At 41.3% G+C, this 25783-nt stretch overlaps 1 protein-coding gene across 3 annotated transcripts in view; it reads left to right on the top strand.

Moving 5' to 3' along the window:
• The window catches only part of kalrna (kalirin RhoGEF kinase a), a 102526-nt gene that overhangs the window by 66582 nt on the left and 10161 nt on the right, over positions 1-25783 (top strand). For 2 of the 3 annotated variants that reach the window (XM_042336312.1, XM_042336313.1), the window contains 6 exons: positions 18820-19085; positions 19455-19604; positions 20666-20758; positions 23409-23530; positions 24624-24690; positions 24946-25049. In XM_042336312.1, the coding sequence (XP_042192246.1) occupies positions 18820-19085; positions 19455-19604; positions 20666-20758; positions 23409-23530; positions 24624-24690; positions 24946-25049 (802 nt within the window). Of the gene's footprint in view, positions 1-9180; positions 9378-18819; positions 19086-19454; positions 19605-20665; positions 20759-23408; positions 23531-24623; positions 24691-24945; positions 25050-25783 lie in introns of those variants that run through there. The other variant, XM_042336314.1, reaches the window with a different exon arrangement.

Genomic DNA, 25783 nt, shown 5'->3' with positions numbered 1-25783 from the left:
TCCATTAGTTTTTCTGTGTACTGGCGCACACACGTTCATATCAGATTAAATGAAAGGAAGCTAAGAGCATTTCTTATTGAAGGATATGACACAGATGAGTTAATGGAAACGATGACTTCAAAGTAAAGCAAATAAGTAGGTAAGACCACAGGATAAGAATGGAAATTCGTGAAATGTCAATTTAAAACCAATAACATTCTGAAAAGGCTGGTAATGAAGGTGATAAAAAGCTTGTAATAATTTACTAGTTTGGATGTAATAGAGAGAAAAATTTGAAGTTCTTCCAAATACAATTGGATCCTGTGACAGGAGTTCACGTTGGGTTAAAATTTGGATAGCTCTTTTCAAAGAGCCAGCACAGACACGATGGGCCGAATGGCCTCCTTCTATGCTGTGTAATTCTATGATTCCATTGCAATAAGGTTGTCAGAGAGGCTAAAGTAAGCAAAGTCACTTTTCCTTGTTTGCCTTTTTACATCTTCTTAATACAGTTTCCACTAGAGGGCCCTATTGGCTGTCAACATAATAACAACAATAATCCTTGCATTTGATATAAAAGCTTAGCACGTCATTGAGACATCTCAAAGCGCTTCACAGAATATATTGTAAAGTGTATATGACTGTATATTTTGTGGGCTTTGAGATGTCATCCCAATGTGAAATATAAGTATAAAATGCAAGGAGTATTTGTGTTACATTAAACAACAAAAATATTGCAAAGGTGATCTGCAGTCACTTGCTGCTGTCCTTGAAGAGCAACGATTATCACCTTTGTGCGAGAACTTTTCATGCATCAAATGAAAAGGCAGCTCAGTAAAACAGCGACTATTTTTAAACGAGACTTATTCGAGATAAAATGTGCTGCTTGCGCAATTTAGCGAATTTCAACTCTCTTCGGTTATGAACAAGTGTGAAGCAGGTTACCTTGCATTTGCTCCAGACTGCAACAGGAAAAGTGCTGCATTGTAGAACACCTGTATATAATAATAATAATAATCCCTGCATTGGATTAGTGTCTTATCACGTCTTTGAGGCATCCCAAAGCGCTTCACAGAATATACTGTAAAGTGAATTGACTGTATATTTTGTGGGTGAAATGCAATAGCTATTTGCTCACAGCAGCGTCCCACAACCAGTCACAGATGGAGTCACCAAATTATTATTATTATTATTTATTTATTTTGAAGGGATGTAACATCACCCCCGGAAAAACGATCCGGCAATCGACTAACCGGGTTCATACTTATTGCTAGGTAAACAGAGGCATGTGGAGATTTAAAGGAAGTTTGTCTAAGGTTTCGTCCTGTCCGGGAATCGAACCCAGGAACCTCTTGTGAGGCGAGTGCTCTAACCGCTCCCCTACAGGACGGTATAGTACTCTAACCAGCTCTGTATCATGGCTGTTAGTAAACACATGGGTACGTGTGAAGGCACTTCTATATTAACTTCTTGGCTCAGATTGCTGGAGACTGTTGAAAAGCTGCCACTAATTCATAGCTTTCCCCGTCTCTGTTAAAAGGGTAAAGTAGTGAACATTACCAGTTTATTTTGGACATTTTATTTGGCATTGGTTAAATCAAATATTATTTAAACCAACTGTGTTCCTGCCAAGCACTCCCAAACTAAATCCAGCAAGTTCTATTTCTGTGTGATCGTCCAGGGAACAAATTCACGTGACTTCCACCATTTAAAAAGAAATGAGCAATTCAGTTTCCATGGTAAGCGTTGAGTTGAACCCTTTTATTTGCTCGCCTCTTCATCTGAAAGCAACTGGATATCATGTTTCGCCCCCAAAATATACAGTCAATTCACTTTACAGTGTATTCTGCGAAACCCTTTGAGACGTCTCGAAGACGTGATAAGGTACTGTAGTCATTGTGCAAGGATTATTATTATTATTATCTGGTTCCGTCATCACTGGCAGTCATCAGAATTTTAATATCCCTTCCAATGTGGCAATTCCTTGCAGGTGACCTCAGTGAGTTACTGACCTGTGTAAGCTTTAACAGCAATAAATAACCCAATCATGTTCCCCACACCCCCCCACGCTTTACAGGAGAGAGACACTGAATAGCAAGTGGAAATCTTTGCTGAATGATTTTCCGCTGTTACCTTTTCCTCCTCCTTTTCTCCTCCCCCACTCCTCAGCAAAGGCACTGAGGCGAACCTGTCATTACCCACACTTCTTCCTCAGCTAAACCAACACACGCTGTATTTTACAACCCACTTTGAGCCTACACAAATAGGACATTTATGATTTAAATGGACCCAACGTATTGGAGAAAACCAACATGAGTTTTCTTGCTCTCTCGTAATTGTTCTGTACCAGGCGGTGCGTTTGCTCATTAAGCCAGAATGAAAAAGATTAGGCCTGAGGGGAAGGGAGATGGTCTGAAGGTAGAAGCGGGAAAACACTTTCTTATTTATGCTCACAAAAACAAATGCGCTCAATACAAAAGTTAATTACACTTTGGTAATGAGTTGACCGAGAGGAATGTGTGACCACGTTTCCCAATTACTGTTTGACTGACTGCAATTGCACAATAGAGATCTCATAAATGTGTCACTGTTAATTATTACTTTAATTTGTTTTTCGTCTTAGCTGTAATTTGCGTTCATAAACTGCAATTAAGGTGGGGCCCCACTTAATGTTTGCGTGTTTTTAATACATCCTCACCTGTAGTGTTGAATATTCAATGTACCGTAAACAAAATGTATTTTTTGGGGGCTATGTGCACGTTTTTGGACCATCCCATCTTATTAGTTATAACTGGAAAAAGTCTTTGCTGGAATGGTTTACATAACCTTTAAGAAAATGGCTTGGGTGCTATATTATGTGCATGAATAGGTCTACTATGTGGCTATTACAATACTAGGAGGAATATTTACTGAATAAGCATATGTGCTTTATAGGTTTATTTTGTTTTGAGAAGAGGAGCAGGTGTACCAGTTCTGCCAAGTGTGTAATTTATTATGAACTGTAAGAGCCTTTAAGTACATTACAGTGAAAGTGAGTTTCATCATAACTTTTCTTTTATTAACCTGTTTTTTCTCCTATAAGAGGAAAAACACATCCATTGCATCCATTCGACATCTGTTCTTAGCTCTGTTGAAAGATTCTCCTGAAAAATTTAAGTTACTCCCTCTTTAGCTGTTGATTGTTGACCTGGTGTACATTTGTAGCGTTTTCTATTTTAATAATAATAGTAATAATAATCCTTGCATTTGATACAGCGCCTTATCACGCCTTCGAGACGTCTCAAAGCGCTTCACAGAATATACCTTGAAGGGCAGTGACTGTATATTTGCTGGATGAAACGTGTGATTTTTATAATTAGTAATCAAAGTGGTTCACAGAATACGCTTTTATAAAAAAAAGTAATTGAATATTTTTTTAAAAAAATTTTATTTAAAAAATTAAAGACACATTTTTTTTCAGAATTCCAACAGTTGCAAGTTTTCCTTTCAGCGACACCGATCAAATGATCATTCGTTTGGTTAAGGCTTCCACACATGCCCTACTTCTTGTCCAATTCCACCTCTCTTTGGCACCATTATTCCGCTTGTCCTCCTACTTTAAACGTACAGCTTACTAATGTAGTCCACGCCATCATTCCTCGGGTTCATTGCTTCAGCACAGGTATCCGGGGACCGTTAGCTCGTAATCCAAAATAGTTTGATTTATGATTATTGCGGATCTGCAAAATTATGGTGTCCTATTTTTATATAAAAAACAAAGTGTCCTACTTCTTTTAACCATGCGCCAAAGTTCTGAAGGGTACCTGAGCAAAGAACCATCTGTTGTTTTATTCCTGCAGTTTATTGGCTGCAGTGTTTTTTTTAGGTCACTGTACTCTTACAGCAGGAGTAAAAAAAACATACCTTTCGATGTTGCCGAGTGAAAGCCAGGAATAACTGTCCCCTCATGAATGTCAGCCTTTGTGTTTCTAATTCACAAGGGGATTACAAGGAATCCAAGATCAAAGAATTTGAAATAAGAACTCCGAATAAACATTGAAGGCCAAATTTGTACGTGTATTTTGCCCAACATTTTCTGAAAATTGCAAGATTTTTTTTTATTTGCACTGATTTTTCGTTCATAGTCAGTTCATGTGAAAATTGGTCACGGAAAATGTAGCCGAACTCCCTAACAGGCTAGTGGTTAAAAGTGTTGGACTGTGATTTTGTACTAAGCCCTACAGACCATTGGGTATCAGATTTTGTGCTTAGTCTTAATCAGGCCACAGTTAGACTTATATAAGTAGCATTAGCACCCCAGTTGTCACCCTTACTTTCTCTCAGGAGACGATCTTCCAGTTAAAACACCTTTCTACCTCGTACTATTCTCTACATTGCCACCCAGTTAAAAAAAAATAAAGTCTGAAAGCTTTTGGTGAACCAGATTTTCCTGCATTTAAATTTGTGAAATTACCAGTTTGACACGTCTAAATTTAGGTAGATCCACCAAAATTGGAGCACGGCCCAGCACCCCGAGGTGTTCAAACCAACTCGCTCTTGCATTCCACCTCTCTTCTGTTTTCTTAGGAGACGTCAGCTGGTGTGCAGCCTGAGAGATAAGAGGTCTATATTCAGATGCCACTTCATGTTGTGAGGCAAACAAAACATTTTTAACATAGTTTCTGAATATCAATTGCTAAGTGATGCATATAATCTCATATAGCTGTCCCGCTAAACCCCAATCGCATTGAATTCCAATCAATCTCAAAGTCAGAATGAAACGTTAAACTATTTCACGTATTTAATCTATTATCTCTTACGGAGTTAAAAGTCCCCTGGCTGTGAACTATATTTGGGATTCTTTTGTAGGTTTGCCGATAAAATATACAGTCACTACACTTTACAGTGAATCCCGGGAAAGCACTTTAAGACAGCCTCCCAACATGAAAGGCATTATACCAAATGCAAGGTTCTTCCCTTCTATATATAAATGGTGATATCCACTTGAGATTTTTTCAGCTGCTGTTAATTACTAGAATACCACTGAGAGTAAACCGATATTATAATGTCCGTCTACATTACAGCCCAGTATGGTAATTAAACTGGATCATCAGAGAATGGAGATTGACGGCAATGTGCCATTCACTGTATTAGATTATTACCTGAGGAAGAGACCGGTCCTCTGAGATTCTGCAGCGTTAAAGATGAATAAAGAGCACGAGATCCTGTGGAAATTTCTAACCCACTTTCTTGGATGCCGTACTGCTGAATAGCTCTTTTTTTTATCTCTAATGTCCTCAACCTTCCCTGCCTCCTCTCCCCAGCTTCCCTTCACTGGGTCGGGTTTCCAGGCTTTTTGTGTCTGTGCTCATTTTCCGAGGTTGTCCAACCCTGATGTTTGCTGTGCGTGCGCTCACTCCTCCCTGCATTCTGCCCGTTTCAGCTAATTGTTAAGTGTCTCGTTACATTTCCCTGCTTTCCTATCTTTGCTCTGGATTCAATCAGTATGTGCTGCCTGGTTTTATAATCTATACTGTTTTCCTTTCTCACTCCTGCTGTCTAAAGCCCTGTGTGTGGGGCGCTATATAAATACAAGTTGTTGTTGTCTATTTTATTCCTAATCCCTTTCACTCTCTCTCTCTTTGTCTCTGTCTCTTTGTCTCTGTCAGTCCCGCTCTGCCCTTAATTATTTGTTTCCCTCCTTGGCCAGTCAGATAACAATAAAACAANTTTTTAACCACACAATGTCTAATAAGTCTTAGAGAAATTATGANTTTTTTTAGATAATCATCACGACTTTTTGGTCACCCTATATATTCTGGTGAAGCTGTTTTAAGATGCCTCAACGACATGATAAGGTGCTATATCAAGTGTAAGGATTATTATTATCGTAAGACTATATTCACAAAGAAGGGGCGAGTGGGTGGGAGAGATTGTGCTGGGATAATTTAGCTCAATATTAAGTCATTGCATTTTGTCGCTTCAGTCTCTCTGAAAACCGGAAGCAATCAGAGAATAGATGATGGGAGGCCAGTCACAGGGTGTGTTAGGAGCTCGGCTAATGTGGATAGAACTTTAGTCTGGAGAATGCCTTCCTGCTGCTTTATGATACTGCGGAAACCACTGTGACACTAATGAGATCCTTGTCATCTCTTAGGCCTTGGAATGTGGAAAAACTAGTTGATAGTCGAGGTGGAGGGTCTCTTCTCAGTAGTTGTTTCAGGAGATGGTTCTGTGGCTTTAACCCTTTCTCTGTTGATCTTACTGTTGTGTTCTGTTCACACAGAATCATGATATTCTGGTATGATCATAACTTCCATTGTAAGATCAACAACGTTACGTGTGTAAAGCGTCTTTCACGTCGGGAGGACATCGCAAGGCGCTGGACATTCAGTGTTTCGGAGCCAAGCTGGGGGTTGAGTTTGGGGAGAGTGAAGGGCAGCGGGTGGGGGGGGCGGGGGGGCAAGGAGGGTGATTGAAGGCAGGGTCGAAGAGGAGGGTCTTGAGACGGGTTTTCAAGGAGGCGAGGGAGGTCAACCTTTTTAAAGAAAAAAATAAAGATCGACCTTCCGCAGAATGGGTCTCGTCAAATTAAAGCCGTCTTCGAAATTGTAGTTATTTGAAAAATGTCTGGTGAGGAACAGGGCGATTGGAAACATTGCAGAGAATAGTGACATGTCCATCACTCACTCGTGATTCAGCCAGGCTGTTTGTGCAAATGTGCGTCTGCCATCAACAAAAAAAACCAAGTCAACTGCAAAAAACCCCGCAACTGTAACTTTGCAGATGCTTTTTCTGTGTTTTCCTCGACTTCCCAGAAACGTGTGCAGCCCACTGAGCCAGGCTGGTGCTTTCCAGTAACAGTCGGGTCTAATTTACGGTATTTTTTAACGGGATTCCTTAATAAAAAATCTGAATGCGCACCAATCAGGATTCCTTCATCACCCTTGAGTTGCTGGGACTCCGCTCTGTTTACAGAGCTGATAAATAATGAAATAATATTTTCCTGGGGCAACAGGAGTTTGAACGGGCGTCACTTTGAAACTTCCTCCTGGCGTGAAAGGGGTTCCGTCAAATGCAAGGATTACTATTATTTTTATTATTTCAGCAGAATAGCCTGACTGTTTAAACTGATCACAGATAAACTGGGTTTTGGTTAATATTTGTGTTTCAGATTTGCGTAAATTGAATTTGATTATATGGAAAGCTGACTAGTAGATTAAAGGTGGAACGCGAGAGAGGTTAGGTGTTGTGCAGGAAGGTCTACTACTGGAAGAAGTGAGCAGCTTTATTTAATTGCACAATACAGGAAGCAATGCATTCAATGCAAAGATTGCATGTGTGTATTTGCAAGTTTTTTGTAATATCAAATCTTGATTTCAAACAGTAAGGATAACCAACTATAGTGACACAAGATGTTGCAATAAAGCTATTCTATCATTGGGAAATGAGGACAACTGTCGCGAAGGGCATTTGAGGATTAAAAATCAAACATAGTGTTCCACTTTCCTGAGAGACTGCCTTTCTGCAGTCTCTCAGTGGTGCAATAACATTCCGTGTCCCTAATTCAATTAAACACCTCCAGACAGGAAAGAGAGAACAGCGGAATAGTTTGATCTTGAAGAGAAGAAAATGTAGAACCAAAACGGCAGGGGTTTAGCAAGTTAGCAATGTCACAACACTGCCTTCAAACCGGTACACTGATGGGTTTGGGTCCTAATATTATCCATAATAATCCTGAATTGAAAAGGATAAAGAATAATCATTATATTTGATACAACACCTTTCACATCAGGAGGATGACTCAAAGCGCTTTGCAAGATGTACTGAAAAGTGTTTTGTGATTGCCAATTTGCGCACAGCGACGCACAGCAAACAGCCATGAAGTCAGTAACCAATTTTATAATGTAACAACCATTTGATCATTTTGAAGCCTCTATGTGCTTTACAGGTAATTGCTGTCAAGTGTAGTGATTGTGTATTGTAGGCAAACATGGCAGCTGTTTTGTGCTGAAGAGTATTTAGACAGAATTCGATGTACGCCGCTTACATGGAAAAAATTCTTATGTCTGGAATGGAATATGCACGTTCTCCCTGTGAAGGACCCTGCTCACATAATTCCAGAGAGCAATTAATGCAGATAGGCAGAAGCCAAGGCTTGGGGACTCCAGAGTGTGCCTTGGGATATTGCTGGAGTTTAAGCAACTAAAACCGCAGAGCTCAACAGTAAGCGCTATCCGGCGAGCTTCTCACAGCATCATCTGAATGAAAGACACGGTAGATTTATGGGTGAAAACACGCTACTCCTTTCTCTCCCCAATTATTACAAGTGCTTCTCGGACAAAAAGTAATTTTGGTAAATAGTTTGTCATTTTGTTCATAAAAAGCATCTGTTCAGTAGTAAGTGATCTGTGCATAATCTATCTGTCAGGACTGTAATTTACTTATCAAGACAGAAGTAGGTATTTGCATTGCTTTTTAAATTAATATAATTTTACCATCACGTTCTGAACTTGCATTGTGTGAGCTGTAATCTTTTACACCTTAAAATGTTTTTTTAAACCAACGCGGCTTCTGGGGGAAAAATAATTCTGCCTCAAACGGAACCATTTTGAAATAATAGCATTCCTTGCGTGTGATATAGCGGCTTATCACGTCGCTGAGTCGTGAAGTGTGTCAAAGCGCTTCATAGAATATACTGTAGTGTGTAGTGACAGCGCTTTTTGTGAGCGAAACATGGCAGCCAATGGCACACAGCAAATTTCAAGGATTGAACAGTTTTTGTACGTGGTTTTATGCAGTCAGAGACGTTAGCGTAGTTCCGAAGACGTTCTCACTGAATTATTCACATGAGTAACTTTTCTGTGTGCGTCTGTTCAAAATACCTTCGGTTAAAACTGAGCAGTTAGGTACAATTAATTCATCCACAATCTTGAGTCGTGGTCTGCGATCCCATTCGCAGCTTCACTCAGTCGGCTTTACTTTCAGTTCGCACTGTCTTAAACGACGTTTGAGCCGTGCCTGGTATCAGTGACATTTGTGCCATTGGCTCGAACCGTTTTAAGAGCTGTCATTTTTCCAAGCCATCTGTTGCGCAATGCCACCATAGTATTTGTATTGAACGCTGACAAAAGAAGGCTTCCTGCAATAGCCCAGGCTAAGCTAGGCTCCACCCTGAAACTGGGAAGTCTCTGTGTGCCTCTACTCACCACAGAGCAGGTTTGAGAGAAAGGGAAGAAGAGACCAGTCCATCTCAGCTACAGCTCCTGTTAACGTCTAATGTGCAAACCCTCCACCACAAGCCTATCCCTGCCATGAGAAATGCTGGGACAGAATGAGAGCGGGCAAAGATTGTTGTGTCTGTCAATGCTGCTTCAAAAAGTTACTGGGGAAGTGTTGCTGCTGTTGTATTACTCGAGGTCAGTCATTCGGGTTTTATTCTTCGCTTTAAAGTAGAGATATGATGAATCAGGAGCTGAGTCATTTTTTATATTATTGTATTCAAAGGCGTAGTCAAAGGAAACAATACATTTTTTTGGGGGGGGGTTGGTTTAGTTTATTTAGAAATGTCAGGTTTTTTTTATTTGTCAGCAATAAGGGTTTTTTTTTTGTCACAGTATTTTCTGCCAGAGAATATACTGCATAATGAATAATAAAATCTGTCATCTATGTTGAGAATAGATGAGGATTAAGTTCTTAAGAAAGTGTTCTGTTTAATCTTGGCCCTTTGGTGTTGCTCTGTACAGGAGTATTTTTGCTTTGAAATCTTACATGTTCTGTGAAAAAACTATACGCTGCATCTTTAAAATATTCGCCGTGTGCTGCCAAGATCATAGAAATATACTCTTATTTAGAAACAAAAAGCATCTGTTTGGATTCAAAATGCGGCGTCTGGTGTACCAGGATTCATCTGTAATACTGAAGTTTTTCTTCAGGTGAGAGATTGAAGCAGGAAGTTTTAAAACAAATTCTTGGCATGACCTTGTGTGTGTGGGGGGCTGGTGTATGTATGAGTGTCTGAGTGGTTTCCTGATCAGGTTCGGTATGTTTTTGCATTCCAACTCGTTGACATCAATGCGGGTTATAGCCATTGTGGTGGGGATGGATATTATTGCTAGCCACCTTCAGTGTGACATGAGACCCCTGCGTTAGGGAATACTGACTTGATAAGAGAATTGCTGAACCCTGTGGCTTTTACCTGCAGATTTAGGTAAAACATGCTCATGAAACTCCAAAGGACGTTGGAAGTACGTGACCATATGGCCTATAAACATTCCTGATTGTTGTCAGGACAACATCAGAAGCAGAAGAAACTTCCACTGATCAATCAGAATCTACAAGCCTTCCCTGTTCTTTTTTCTAAGTGTAATTTTCCTGAGGGAGGGAGGGAGGGAGGGAATTTCTCCCTGGGCTACAAGAGCTGAATAGTGATCTTTTACTGAAGAAATAACTCGGCTTCAGGACAAAGTGACCTAAACTCACAGCATGCACTCGACGCAGGTCAGTGAATGACTGACTTCATGCTTTGTTGTAGATCAATCACTTCGCGTAAATGCTGCTGTGAGTTGGCATTTGTCCTGCCCTGCGATCGCTCGAATGCGATATGTTTACCTGTGGCAGTGCCATCTGCTTCCAAGCTAAACTGGGCCGCCTAAGAGCTGGAAAGTTAGTTAAAACTCTGCACCAGGGTACTGAGGAGTTGGCTGTGTGAGTAACCCAGTGCCATGTGATTGAATATCTCACTTCACAATTCAAGCCCTTGTTTTTTTAAATAAAATGCTTTCCATTCACATGGTGCCAGCCAGCCAGGGAGTCTCCCTATGGGGAAAATTTAATGCTGAGATCTCACGTCAGTGTTTTATGTTAAACTTGTCTTTTTCGTATGAATTTGATGAATTAGTTACAGTTTATGTTTCTCGAAGTGAGAACACCAGCAGAGGTTTGGTAAATCTTCAAATGGCCGAGATGCTGTCTGGATTATACACAGTATATTTTAGATTGATTATATTTTAAAATGTAATTAAGTGAGACATTGCTGTGCACAATTGGCTGCTGTGTTTCGCCCACAAAATAAAGTATGTTCCGTGAAGCGCTTTGAAGCATCTCAACGAAATATCAAATGCAAGTATTATTATTATAAGTCACTATTTTGGTAAGGTCTGGACAGACCAGCAATGTTCAAATGACATTGCTTATTTATCTGAGTGGGATGATGGCTTGCTTGAGGTCAGAAAACCTAACAGCCTTCAGGAAATGGTTACATCCAGCTCTGCGGATAACATCGCTGCATATTGCATTGCCACATGCCCCTGGGCTTGTGCTGCAGCCAGAGATAATGGTATAAACTAAATGGCCTAGAAGTGAGTCTTAAGTATGTTAGACTGCATCCCTTGGCTCTGTGCCCCCAATCCACTTGATAATCATTGATAGATTGGGGACACGCAATGTGCTTAACAGCCTGTCCTGGGAAGCTAAAGTTTCAGGAGATAGTTATGGTGTTGATCACATATGGTCTAATACTGAACTACTGCACCTGGAGAACACAAATCCTTCCGAATCTATAATATTTTGAACCTGCTGTTGAAAAATTAGTGCCTGAACAGCGCACAGTCAGAAATTGCATCTTGACCAGAGGGACCGTATTTAAGAGGAAAGACTTTGGGTTTATGTTAAAAAAAATCAACTTTAACTGTTGTACCTTAGGTTCTTTCTTTCAAGAGTTACGGGCCTGGTCATGAGGGATTTTGCTTACGGGGATTATTGCTTTCAATGGGAAGGTCTTTGAGTCAGAGTTCTGATACCTATAATGGCTAAGGTGACTGAGCACTTCGAACAGTATAACTCAGGATGGTTATACACAGTCAATTCACTTTACAGTACATCCTGTGAAGCGCTTTGAGACGTCTTGAAGACGTGATCAGGTGCTATATCAAATACAAAGATTATTATTATTCAGAATCTACAGTGCTGAGGCCATCTGTATCACCCCTGGCACAAAAACAGCTGGCATCTATACAACTCTCCTCACGCAAGGAGGTGTCCCAGAGTGTCATCCCATCTCACATCAGCTCACTCAACACATCCCGAACATTAAACATGGGAGCCTTCCCAGGCTTTCTGGGCTCCCGACACTCACTGAATAAATGTTCTGGGATGTAAGGAGCTTCTTTATTTGGCTTCTGAGGGCTCCATTATTTTATTTGTATTTTTACCAGAAATCTACCTCTGTAAGTGGACCAGCTTTTTATTTCATCTATTGCTAGTGCCAATAAAATCGCAAAGTGCTGAGTTGCTTTTGAGATCCTTTTTCAGGCCTGAGCCTGTTGCCCTGGGGGAGGGCTAACTGGATCAACGACAACAACTTGCATTTATACAGCGTCCCTCACACAGGGTAGGGTCCCAGAGCAATTAAAGGGCCCTGCTGACTATCTGAGAGTAGCATTACTTACTGCCTCCCATTTATTCATCTTGACACCCGCTCTTCCTAAGAACATCAGTTAGGTTTCTTACCTTGATGTACTGTGAAATTTATGTTACAACTGAAAGGATGAAAAATCTTTAATCACACAAAATGTGAAAAACACATCAACGCCCAACAAATTACGTTTGTACGGCCTTTTACGTCTGGAGGATGTCCCAAGGCGATGGACAATCAGGGATTTCGACTCAGAAACAAGCACCCTTGGCGTTTGAGAACCTTCAACCTAAATAGTCAGCGAGTCCTATGAATTCCAAAGAGAACATGGACACAAATACGTCAACAGCAACCCTACGTCCTAACCTCAATGGCTGCCTTTGTGTTTGTGGCCACGGCGTTCTGAGGACGGTGTGCAGCCAGATAGAGATGTCACAAGTGGTGAAAACAAATCAACCGGCATGTACAGGAATTGAAAGGGCAGTGTCCTTGTCACCGCTGGTGTCTGGATTTCCGTCCACAAAGTAAACAAGCCAAATTCCAGGCCCCAGGAGCCTTGGGCTCCTTGACAAAGTCCTGTAGCTCTATTTTTTCATTCCCTTGTATCAACTTATCAGCTCAAAGGAGCACGAAAGTCTCTGCATTTCGCCTCCAGTTAATCAGAGCTTGAAGAGTGGTTGGTTGGGAATCAATGTGCCATAAATGTGGTGAACTCTGGGAATGGAGCATTTCACTTTCAACCAAGAGTAAAATTGCAAAAGATTGAGCCACAAAACCATGTTTTGTTCCAAGCTAACGAGGTGCTTGCCTGCTGCCTGTGGCTTTGGGACGTGTGAGCTGTACAAGTTGTTTTCAAGTCTCCTATTTAGAGCAATGCCAACTTTAGTGATCTTAACGTCCAGCGCCTGCTTGAACAATCTGCTTTAAATAAAAAATGTTTCTGTAGCTCTTGGCTGGCTCTTTTAATGGTGTACTTTAGTGGGATCAGTTGCCGAGTAGTTCGGCATAAAGTGAGGGAGCGCAGGAGTGTGACCCAGCTTTCTGCCTTTACTGTAAGGTGAGGGCAGAGGCTGAACTCTGTGATTTGTTTATAGTTCGAGCAGTGCCAGGACTCTGGGTTGAGAACCATTTCCCCCGCGTGCTGTGGTTAGGACAGTTCGCACTGGGTTTTTACGGTTGCCAGGAATTCTGATTCCCTTCACAGCCTCAAACATCAATGGATTCTAGACTCGAAGATTATCCAAGTGAGAGTGAGCTCGCCGCGAGACACAGTATAAACTCCTCAGTCCTGGCCGGGGTGGGGGAGGCGCAGTTGGACTCACACTGATGAATAGACAGCATGCGGACGGAGCCTGTTCATACTGTGTCTCTCCAGCTCGTGTTCTGTAAATACAGGCAACAGAACCTGAATGGGCAGTCAGACCTTCACCATTTAAAGCAGGATTATGTTTATTTCAACACACTGATGTTATTTCACCTGTTTTGTCTCTGTCGCTGTCTTCTGTCGGCACATTGATGTTCCATTTTCGATGGGGAGGGAAATGTTGTTTTGAATTAGGACGTGGAGATTTGACTATGAACGTAAGGACAAACCTGACTTGAAAGTATTGTTTAAAGAAAACTCCAAATCTCTCAGACAGTTCCCTTCGATTACTCTATTTGTTTGACTCGGGTGATTTTTTTTGTGTGGATCAGCTAAACGTCTTGACCCCGAATAATAATAATCCTTGTATTTGATATGTCGCCTTACGTCATTGAGGCGTCTTAAAGTGCTTCACAGGATAAAATTGTAAAGTGAATTGGCTATATAATTTTGTAGGTGAAACGCAGCAGCCAATTGCGCACTACAAACAGTCGTGGATTGACACATGCCTCAATTCCAAAATGCCTCAATTTGGGGCTTTTGGTGTGTGAGGCCAGAGGTGTGCAGTTTGGAAGTTGTAAAGGAATGAATCATCATTGCCTAATAATTAGGTAATTGAAGGCTGAAGCTTATTTAAAGTGATACCTGGTTCAGTGCAATGTACGTGTGGGGAGCGACCACAGCGGGAGCTGAAGGAAAAGGGTGTTCTGTGGCCTCTTTTGCTTCGATTTATTTGGCAGTAGTTTGTTGTGATATATGTTAGAATAAAACGCTTTCCTGAGTTCCTAAAGGTGATGATTTCACAGGGTGATATATACCCACAAACAGCACCATCTCTCAACGTGTGTATTATAACCTTTCCCTTCTCCTTGTTAGGAAGTGTTTGTATTGTTCTGAAACATTGCCTGTTTTTGCACCTTTATTTACACAACCTGAAGAGACGCTGATTCCCTTCATTTCTAAACTGAACAGTACTTCTACTAGCCTGCAGATTTCATCATAAATGTAATAAAGAAACTGTTGCTTACTTGGCAAATAAGGGTATTAATAATTCTTGCATCTGATGTGGTACCTTTTCATATTGGGAGGACATCTCAAAGTGTTCGACCGGGTTTGTAAAGCGTAGTGCAGTGAGTATATTTTATGGGTGAATGTGGCAGCCAATTTGCACAGAGCAATGTCCTGCAAATGGTCAACAAGCGATTGGCCGATTGTTTCTGGAGGATTGTTGGCTCGGACATCTGGTAAAAGTCCCTTCACTTTTCGAACAACCCCATGGGACCTTTACGTTCACCTGAACAGGCAGTCAGGATCTCAGTTTAACGTCTCAGCTGGCACCTCCAACAACGCACCACTTTCCCGTGAAGTGCATTCCCTACCTTTCCTGAAGAGTTTGGCTCTTTTACCTTCTCCTGCATAGCTCAAGGAGTAGTATTGATTATGAAAATTGCCTGACAACCAACGAGTGCTTATTATATTGGTATTGCAGTGACCATGGCAACCAATCCTACTGACTGCTCTTAACAAAATATTTACCCATCAAAATGACATACAAACGTGTGCGGAGCTCAATTTATTGCAATCCCACCGAATCTTTAGAAAGTGTGTGACATAATTATTAACATTGTCGATAGATTTCCTTTTAAATTTGACTCCCCCCCCCCCCCCCCCCATCCCGCCCACACACACACACTCCTGATGCTATTGGCTCAGGGTGAGATGTGGGTCTACAAACACAAACAAGTGGCCAGTTTTGCTTTGGGAGTCGAGCAGAGAATTAATAATAATAATTAATAATAATAATCCTTGCTTTTGATATAGAGTCTTATCACGTTATTGAGACGTCTCAAAGCGCTTCACAGGATATCCTGTGAAGTGAAGTGACTGTACATTTTGTGGGCGAAATGCGGCAGCCAGTTGTGCACAGCGGTGTCCCACAAACAGTCGTGGATTGACTGACCAAATTATTATTATTGTGGGGGAGGGTGAGGTAGAGATTATTAACCCCGGAAAGTGATCCGCCAATCGGTTAACAACCGGGTTCCTACTTGCTGCTAAGGTAAGCAGTGGCTTATGGACTAAGGGAATTTGCTTAAGGCTTAACAGAGCATTGTAGAATGAGGAAACTGAAGCTGATCTGGTGCTCAATCAGTGAGTATATTTTTGGGTTAGTAATAATCATAACCCACTTATCCACTATAACCCTCCATAATCTATTGGAGCTCAGTGTACATTTGGACTTTTGTGAATGTATTCTGATAATCTGGGGTTGTACAAATTACACCTCATTCAAGTCAAAAATGCTTTTCCAAAGTGATTCTGATTGTCTCGTGACATCTCAATGTTTGTGCTGTAACCTTGTTACCTGGTCTGTTGGAGGTGGGTAGCATCTGAAAGCGAGACATATTGATTACTATTTTCCATTACCTTATTGATTGTTACGCCACATACTGGTGAATGGATCAATGGGGCAACTCACAGGGTGAAGATACTTGAGATGGTTTTTATAGCATTAAGCCAATATTGGCTGCTCCGAGTCACAGTCAAGTGTCTCAAACTTTGTGCCAATTAAGTAGAAAATGGTCACAAACTGGCAGCTTTCAGGGCACTTGACCTTGTTTGGTCCTGTTTTGCCTTTTCTTTTCAATCTACTGAAGCGTTCCAGATTTACAAAGCTTCAGAGGTTTTACATTAGATTCCCATCAAATTGGATCCCAAACTGGCCATGTTTGCGCCTATTTAAGTGTTTTTCAGACCTTTGATTTCTGAAGGGGGGAAAAAAAATGAAGATTCGTAGCTTTAAAACTAGGTCTGATCAATCTGAGTGCTGTTTCAGAAAACTTTGGTCATGGAAACATGACTCGATTAATTTGTTGCTGTAAATCCAATGTACAAGGTAAATAGTAAATCACTAATACCAACTCCTTACTATATGTGTGCTTTTAACACTTAGTGCTGACTACTATATTGTAATTTGAGTACTGCACTCTCTTGCTCTCAGCTCCTTAAACCTATCATCCCTATCCTCACCTGGCTCTTCCCAGAGGATCAAGTACCAAATGCAAGGGTTATTAATAATATTATTGGTGTTTTAGAGTCAAAACGTTTCAACAGGAAAGTCGTTGACTTCAAACGGATAGTTTTGGATTCTTCCCGCAAGTGTTATGATCTACACAAAAGCACGGGTCATTAATCTTAGCGATACAACAGGGTGGGTGCACAGCAAGAATTCGCGAAGCATTTCTGCACTGTGCTAATCTGATCCGAGATATGAAACGGCTGAGTAGTGTGCACTTTGTTGTGATTTCAGAGCCACGAGATTTTGTCCAACCGGATTAGCTTCAAGCTTCAGGAATTTCAATGTATCCTCGATTCTCGCTCCCACGCTGAGAATGTCGACACACTGAACAATAGACAACATTATAGCACTTGTGTTCTTTAATCTGGTGACTAATTTCAACTTTGCTTTCCCACTCCCTGTTTCACTGACTCTTAGTCAGCAAAACAGCCATTGTCTTTTGAGGATCTTTTCCCATCAAATCCTATGGAACCAATTAATACAGTATCGATAATAAAAGTGTTTATTAAGGAAGGAATTAGTTTGCTATAAGATCGGCCTAATCTACAGCAAGTGTATACCTGAGATGGTAAACGTCGGCAAGCTTTTCGGTGAGTGTAGCAGTCGTTGTTGAGCTCCAATCCTTGCATTTGATTTGGCAAGTTTCACATCAGGAAGCATGACAAAGCATTTCACAGGGTTTACTCCAAACTGTAGTGACTGTGTATTTTGTAAGTGAAGGCAGCAGATAATTTGTGCACAGCAGCGTCTCACAAACAGCCATGGAACGACTGACTGCTTTTACCTGGGAGATAGTTGTCCAGGGAACCAGGGAAAAACTCCCTTCTCTTTTTAAATAGTACCATAGGATCTGAGCAGGCAGATGAGAACCTCGGTTTAACGTCTCATCTGAAGGACGGCATCGCTAACAGTGTAGCGCTCCTCCGGGACTCTTTTGGAGTGTCAACCGAGACTGCAAGTTCAACATCCAGGTACAGGGGTTTGAATTTGCAAACATATGACTCAGAGGTGAGAATGCTACCAACTGAGACGGACTGATCCTCGATATAATGTGGTGGTATTTTCCAGGAATCGCTGGAAGGCGACCCAGGTTGTTTTTTTGTTCCCTGAAACTTGATGCAAATTTCGATATTGCGCTGCTGAGATCAGCTAATTCCACAGAATAGTTATCCAATGCAGTTCGATATCATCAGTATTGGGCAACCTGATTGAAACAAGTTTCTCCTTAATAGCAGAAACCTCAGAGGTAGAGGTTTTCTTTTTGATGTATAACTCGGCTTTTGCTGACTATTGAGGTTGTTACCACAATAGATTATTTTAATGGTGATAATAATAAAAAAAAATGACCACGTGACCGCAATTTAGCATCTATACTCTGACAGTGGAAATAGGTTGATGTGGTTGAAAATAGGTTAATTTTTGGCCGGTTTATTAGATGAATTCTGTTCAGTAAACATTTCCCAATTTTCTCCTCCCCCGCCCAGAAAGCACGGACTCTTGCTATGGAACAGTTTGAAAAGGAGGACAGATAACAATAATAATCCTTGCATTTGATACAGCTCTTTATCATGCCATTGAGACATCTCAAAGGCTTCAAAGAACATACTGTAAAGTGAATTGATTGTGTAGTTTGTGGGCGAAAGGCGGCAGCCAATTGCACTCAGCAGTGTCCCACAAACAACCGTGGATTAAGTGACCAAATTATTATTATTATTATTATTATCTTTTGAAGGATTTGTTACCCCTTAAATAGCGATCCGCATATCAACTAACAACCGGGTTCCTACTTACTGCTAGGTAAACAGAGGTGTGTGGAGTAAGGAAACTTGGACAACTTTTCGCTCTGCCCGGGCATCGAACCCAGGTCCTCTCGCTTGCCAGGCGAGTGCTCTAACCAGTGTGTTACAGGACTACTCCGCAGATGGAATCAAGTTAACTGTATGAACTCTGGACGAAGGTGCCGTACAGTAGCTAATGGTCTTTTTCCCTGTTGTGTGTTCTCAGATGGTTATTCCCCAAATGACAATGGAGGCAAGTCCGAATCAGTTTCAAGCCTTCAGCCCCAGCCTTCCATGAGTTCCAACCAGAATTCCCCGGGACCCAAACGTTCCCAAACGCTGAGGAAATGGCTGACGAGCCCCGTGCGCAGACTCAGCAGCGGCAAAGCCGACCCCAGGAAGAAAAAAGCCAACGGCAAGCAGGTATTAGACCTGGCATCACCCAAAACAGGAGAGAATGAGACCACACCCCAGGAGGATAGTGCAGATGAGGTAAAAAAAAAGGAAACAACAAACACACAAAGATTATTTGAGATATTTTATTTGAAATGGTTTGTCTAAATGTCCCTTGTTCTTCTTCTTCTTCGATCGTGCTTTCTGTCACCCTCCTCCCTCTCCACCCTCCCTGCCCTCCAACCTTCTCCTGAACCCACCCCCCAGCTCGGGTGCACATCCCCGACTGTCCAGCGCTTGGGGATGTCCTCCCGACGTGAAAGACGCCATGTAAATGGCATTGCGGTTGTTGTTGTTGTTTGCAGCCCCAAACGTTTAAAAAAATCGTCACTCAAATCGAGTTCAAAGCTTTGGAATGTTCTGGTTGGTTGAGCTCACCCCGAAACAATTTGTCGTTGCTTTTGACAGAAGGGGAGGAAGGATGAAGCACCCAGTGGCACTTTATCAAAGTCTTCGTCTGGTATGCAGAGTGGAGGCGAAGATGAGCCCGATGAGGAACCACACACCCCTCTTCCTCCTCGAATGAGGATCATTGATAACCCTTCACCTGAGGATGGGGTACGTAATCTAACATCAGTTTACTTTAATGCTTCACGTCCCCCACCTCGGAAGTTTGGACTCGATGCTTCTTCAATCCCAGGAATATGAAGGCAGAATCTTAATCTTAACTATGCCACTGCTCGGCCAAATCTAATTGTGTTACAGTGAAAGTATATTTTACAACGTTAAATCCGATCGAGTATTTTGATTGAGAACTGCTGCACGTGGGAAGGTAATGCCTTGTTTAACGCAGCACATTACTGCAAACATGGCACGAATGTGTGCCAAATGTACACTATAAATGGGCGTCGGGTGATGTGAATTCATCATCTTATCAGTGGAACTGATAGCTTTTGTGTTAAGCGCTTTGAGACGTCAAGGCTTGGGTTAAGGTACTGTACCAAATGCAAGGATTATAATAATATTATTATTATAAATCCAGCAATTATAAATCCAGCTTCTAATCGCTCTACTGCCTGGCTTAGTTCTCTCCTCGTTTCAACCTCGTTTGACAGTTTTTTTTAAATAAAAGCAATAAGCTTTCCAAAACCGAGATACAAACAAACTGATTTCTCGTGGTCACGCTGTCAGTGTTTAGTGACTGCTGCTTTTATAGCGGTGCCAATTCAGCTGTTATTTGGGCTCTTGTTGAATGTGTGGCTCTGGTTGTAGAGCTCTATAACCATAAGGTGGTTAAAGTTTTCATTTCATCTTTATAAGCACTCGAAAGAGCGCAGTGTTGTAAAAAAAAAAACGAAAGCCAGGATTGTGCAGCTATTTATCATCAGCACTTGGCGAAGTACAACCCTTTGATCTGCAGCTGAAAGAATATTTCCTCGGTGACAAAATATTAAGGTTTCTAGCAACACTTCGCTTTCTTTTGCCATCCATTGTCGCGCACAATTTCCCCTTATTTATTAAAATCTGGGCCTTTAATCGTTAGCCTGCTACTTTGTTTCCCCCTTTTGCTTCCGCCCCATGGCAGTATTAATGACGAACCATTTTTCCTTCCTTCCTGTTGCCTGCTCTTGCTGCTTCTGGTAATGCTCTCTCCTCCTCTCTAACCCTGCTTCCTGCAGTCCTCTTTGCACGCTGCCCGGCAGAGCGCTACTGAAATCCCCAGCGCTGCGGACCTTGTCAGTGCCATCGAGAAGTTGGTTAAAAGTAAACTGGTAAGTGGCAATTTGTAAGGGCCAATGAATTCGTTTATTTCCTCTTTGCTTTTCCAAAGGCAGAAGCTTTTTCCCCACCACTTCTCAGAGCGGAACTCGTTAGTTGGGCTGTGGTTAACAGCATGTTGTCATCACGCAACCTGTTTGACTTGAACAGAAGGATGAGTCAAAAGGGATGGATTTTTGGCGTCGTTTTAATGACTCATACGGCTTTTGGTAAATGCTGTATTGGAAACGTGGAAACATAGAAACAGGACAAGGCTGTTCAGACCCTCGAGCCTGTTCTGCCATGCTATAAGATCATGGCTGATGTGTACCTCAAGTCCAGTTACCAGCAACCACAGCCTTTTGGGGGAAGAGAGTTTCAGATTTCCACTACCCGTTGAGTGAAAAACTGCCCCCTGAGTTGACTCTAAATGGCTGAGCTCTAATTTTAAGATTATGCCCTCTTGTTCTGGATTCCCCCACCACAGGAAATAGTTTCTCTGGAGGTACCCTGTTGGAAGGTGTCTGCTGTGGATTATTCTTGTGCTCACTGAACCTCCCTCCTTCCTGGATACAGTGGAACGCAAACTGAAACTCCTTGAAATTGCAATATGGTGCCCAACTCAAAAAGTAGATTTTAGCTTGGTCAAAACTGACAGGTTATTGTCAACCCACTCCAGATTAATTGGGAGTTTCCTTTGGGTGAAGCTGTGATTCAGATTTCTCCATTAAAAAAGGTGGCATCATAACCCTAATGAACCTGACTTCAAATGCAAACCTGAAGTCTACGAATTCTTTCCCCCCAATACCTTTGCCTTGCTCCCCACTTCCCCCCTTTTAGAACACGACTGAAGACCTTCCTCTTCAACTGCGCTTATGGTCACTCACCTCCTCCGTTCCCCCGGCTCGGAGTCAGGCTCCACCACTGTTAAGCGCTCCGAGACACTGCCCCACATGAAGGTCGCTGTGTAATTGCAGGTTGTTGTTGACGAGGGGGACTCTCAAATCCCGATAGATGCACCCGTGCTCTGCAAAGGCACAGATAAAATCTGCTTTTCCTGAAGGGGCTGTGTGGCTGAGTGGGCGTTTCTCTAATCCATTTGTCTTCGTTTGCTGCACATTCTGACTGCGATGGAACCTGTCGTGCTGATGCCTGGCTGTTCACATGCAAATCATCCATTTGTGTTTTGTCGGCGAAACTTGTCAAATCACGCATTTTACTTGTGAATGGATCTCCTGCACAAGTATATTTTTCCATTCTTGAGGAATCTGATTGGGGTCACACCACCCCAACAAGTGCACGTCACCACGGCGATTTTGTGGAAGAAATTCGTCAAAGACCATCTTGGCCCTTCGGGATCTGAAGGACCCAAAGGCCCCATAACAAATCTGGATGTAATTCCTATGAATTTCAGGCCAGAGAGATTATCTTTTTTGTAAAGAACATGAGTTGCAGCCATTTTTTCTCGTTATTTCACCAAATTGCGGATAATGAGCTAGCTGCGTTCAACTGGCAGATGTAGAGCTGAGTTCTAAATTAATCAGACTATCTCTGTCCTACTCTTTCCTCCTTCAAAATTCACCCCACTTCTTGCCAAAAAAAAACCTGAATTGAACAATAGCCCACATGAAATGTTATCTGAAAAGAAGAGATTAACAGTAAATTCTGACCACATCCCAATCTACTGAGGACGGTTAAGCCTCCGCCTTTGTGCCAGGGCTCACGTCTCTCAGGGGGTAACAGGGTTTATGTGCCTTTTGAGCCTGACTGCTTTGTGCTGTGGTATCAAAGTGTGGATTGGTGCCATAACTTAAGTGAGGCCCTGTGTGCCTTACAGTTGTTTCATTCAACTCTGCAAGATGCTTGATTTGGCAGGGAAATGACTGTTAATCTCCTTCCCCATCCTCCCAGATTTATCTCCTTCCCCAGGGACAGGTAATGTCCCTCCACTGACCTGTTCCATCAGTACACATCATTACTGAAACTGTTGGCACAGATTTACAGTATCACCAAAATTGCAGATCAGAGGAGAGGTCAGAGAGAAAATGCAAACTATCCCAAGTTCTTCCTGCCAGTCACCAATGTGATGCAACTTGCTTAGGGATTTGCGAAGCCTGCCACTCCCTACAAACTGGATTCAGGTCTTGGTGGAAGGTCCTTAACTCCTTGTGTGCAGATTGGAAATCACTGAAATATTCAGAACAATAAAAAAACGTCTTATTCTCACAGTAGTGGAGTAAAATATGTCTTGCCCATGTGTAAACAATCATAATTTTTGATCATTATAGTTGATTTTTTAAATAGAATAAAGTCCTTGCGAGCTGCTTCTATAATGATAAGAAAAAGTCAGAAAGACTGATTTAAGCTCATTGTAGCTTTTACAGTTGGGATGGAGGGCAGGGAGGGTGACCGAAGGCACGGTTGAAGAGGAGGATCTTGTGATGTGCCTCGCCAGAGGCGAGGGAGGGAGCGAGGCGAAGACAAAACAAGTGGAAGATAAAGCACTGATGTGATCCAGAAATGTTGGGTATGCCCGACATCATAGTAAAAACTTAGCAATTGACCTAGTGTTGATTTACTACATTACAGTATGTAACTTGTATCTTATAACGTTTGCTCTCAGCTTTAAAGACAAACCTAAAGCCACTATTTATCTTCTCCCAGACTCTGGAATCAGGCTATCGGACCAATGTAAATGATCCTTTTAGTCCCGAACCGATGAACTCTTTAACCTCACCTGTAGATGCTGATGAAGAGAAACGGGCCAAAGCACTGAAAGGCAGAGCGTAAGTTAACTTACTGCTAAATCATTTTGATAATACAGTAATATTGATAATAAGCCAGACAATGTTGTAAGATCTATAGATCGATTGTTTGGAACGATTTTGCCAGTGTTGTACTTCCAGCCTATGGTGTTGGACAGTCCCTTGAATAAAATATGATTCCTTTTATACATTTTTAGATATTTTTTTCAATAATATGCACAGTGGGAGTATTAAATGGCAGAAATTCTAATTATTGCAATTTTACGCACAACAATAAGGTCTGCAGTATGCCAGAAGCCATCCGAATCCCAATTCCCTGCTCCTTACTGTGCTTTGGCTATTGTATATGGTGCTAAGTTTGAAAATAGTGCAACTCAGACCAGCTTCACATTATTCAAGCTTCAATCAAAGCACAGCAGCTGCCCTGCTTCGAACTTGATCGTGGTGAACAGCACAAGGAAGTCTTTTCGTCAGCTTTGCAGCCATTCGTTTGCGCTTTAGGAAAAAGCTTTTGTTTGGAATTTTGAATGACAATTGCAGCTGATACTAATTTTTAAACCATTAGATACAGCGTTAAGGTCAGTGTCTGCCTCTGCCCTGAAGTTCGAAAGACGTTGCTCAGGTTCTGTTTTGTTGCACCTCCAGGATGTTGTATCCAGTTCAATGTTGATCTTGTTTCAATCTCATCAACTCAGTGTAATAAATCCTGGGCAACACGATCTTTCTTCATAATCCAATCATTTTACCATAAAGGTGCGGTAATTATTTATGACCTTGATGTGTTTGGAGCAGTATTTTATTCTACCCAGGAAGAAACTGAGACATTTAGATTTTTTTACTGTAATAGTGTCATATTGTTAATTGTTTTATAGAAATGATCAGATAATATACCTCTTAAGTAAGAATCTTTGGTCAAAAGGAACACGTGTTCAGGCATTATTTCTGTTCTCACTTCAACCGTATCTAGATACCCTTTATCCTTTTGTACTGATTCTTTTAAGACGGCATCTCTGACAATTCTGATTGGAATAGGATACTATCAATTGCAAACCGATTGCTGTGCAATCAGGATTCTTAACGTAATGGTACATAATCTGTCATTGTTTCATCACAGGTATGTTCTCAATGAACTTGTGCAAACTGAGAAGGATTATGTGAAAGACTTGGGAATTGTTGTTGAGGTACGAGACATTCAATCTATTCAGTGTCCTTGATAATTGAGACGTTTTCTCTGTTGTTCATTGAAGGGTCCATTTTGCCCCTACTCTCAACTTTTATAACTTCTGAACCCTTTCAAAGGTTCGATTGGATTTATTGATGAAAATTCATGTGAATTCCATAGCTTCCGCCTTGTTCAGTCATAGCTCCTAAAAAACAAAACCTTCTCGTGTGTTATGGTGGCGATGACAGTTTCTGTGCATTTTCTGATCATTCAGGCTTTCATGAAAAAAGTGGAAGAAAAGGGAATTCCCGAAGACATGAAAGGAAAAGATAAGATTGTATTTGGAAACATTCATCAGATCTACGACTGGCATAATAGGTGAGTGTGTAGTTGGTGCAAAGAATTCTCACTGATGGAAGAAATTAACAGTTTGCAAGTTAATTCCTGATTTGGTCTTAGCTGTAATAAACCTCCTGGTTTTGCATATCACACCACATAGTGCATTCATCCACTGAGCTATTAGTGAGAGGAATGAATCACTGATTTAAGTATATTTTTTGCCACACAAAAGATGTTTGATATTGATTCTTTTCTTAATGATGAGCATCAGGGAGTTCTTTGGGCTGAAAATATTTTTTCCATCTCTCTTACGAATCGAGGCAGCCCATCAGGTACATTTCTGGTTAGTTAGTCTGCCCCTAATGCACTGGGTTATACAGTAAATCATGTGAAGCGCATCGAGATGTACTCCTTGCACGAAAGGTGCTGTAATTTTTAAAAATATATAGGTTAAAAAATATTTTTTCTACGGCTCTGAACACATGAACACATGAAGTGTTATAATAATATATAAATATATATTAATATATAGTACATATAACTTTGAGACGTCTCAACACTGTGATAAGGCATTATTATCAAATACAAGGATTATTATTGTGTATTATATCAGATGCGTGGATGATTATTATTAATACTGTGCTAGAATATTTAGCAAACTTTTTAACATTTTCTTCCTCGGCAAATACTCAATAAACCACTTGTGTCAGTCAAGTGTGGGCCGTGATTTTTTTTAAATACAAAAAAACAATGTTTTTGGCTGACTCCGCTGG

The sequence above is a fragment of the Callorhinchus milii genome, unplaced genomic scaffold, assembly GCF_018977255.1.
Source record: "Callorhinchus milii isolate IMCB2004 unplaced genomic scaffold, IMCB_Cmil_1.0 Scaffold6, whole genome shotgun sequence".
Taxonomy (NCBI): Eukaryota; Metazoa; Chordata; class Chondrichthyes; order Chimaeriformes; family Callorhinchidae; genus Callorhinchus; species Callorhinchus milii.
The sequence above is the reverse complement of the archived record's forward strand: the minus strand, read 5'-3'. Positions and strand labels throughout refer to the sequence as shown.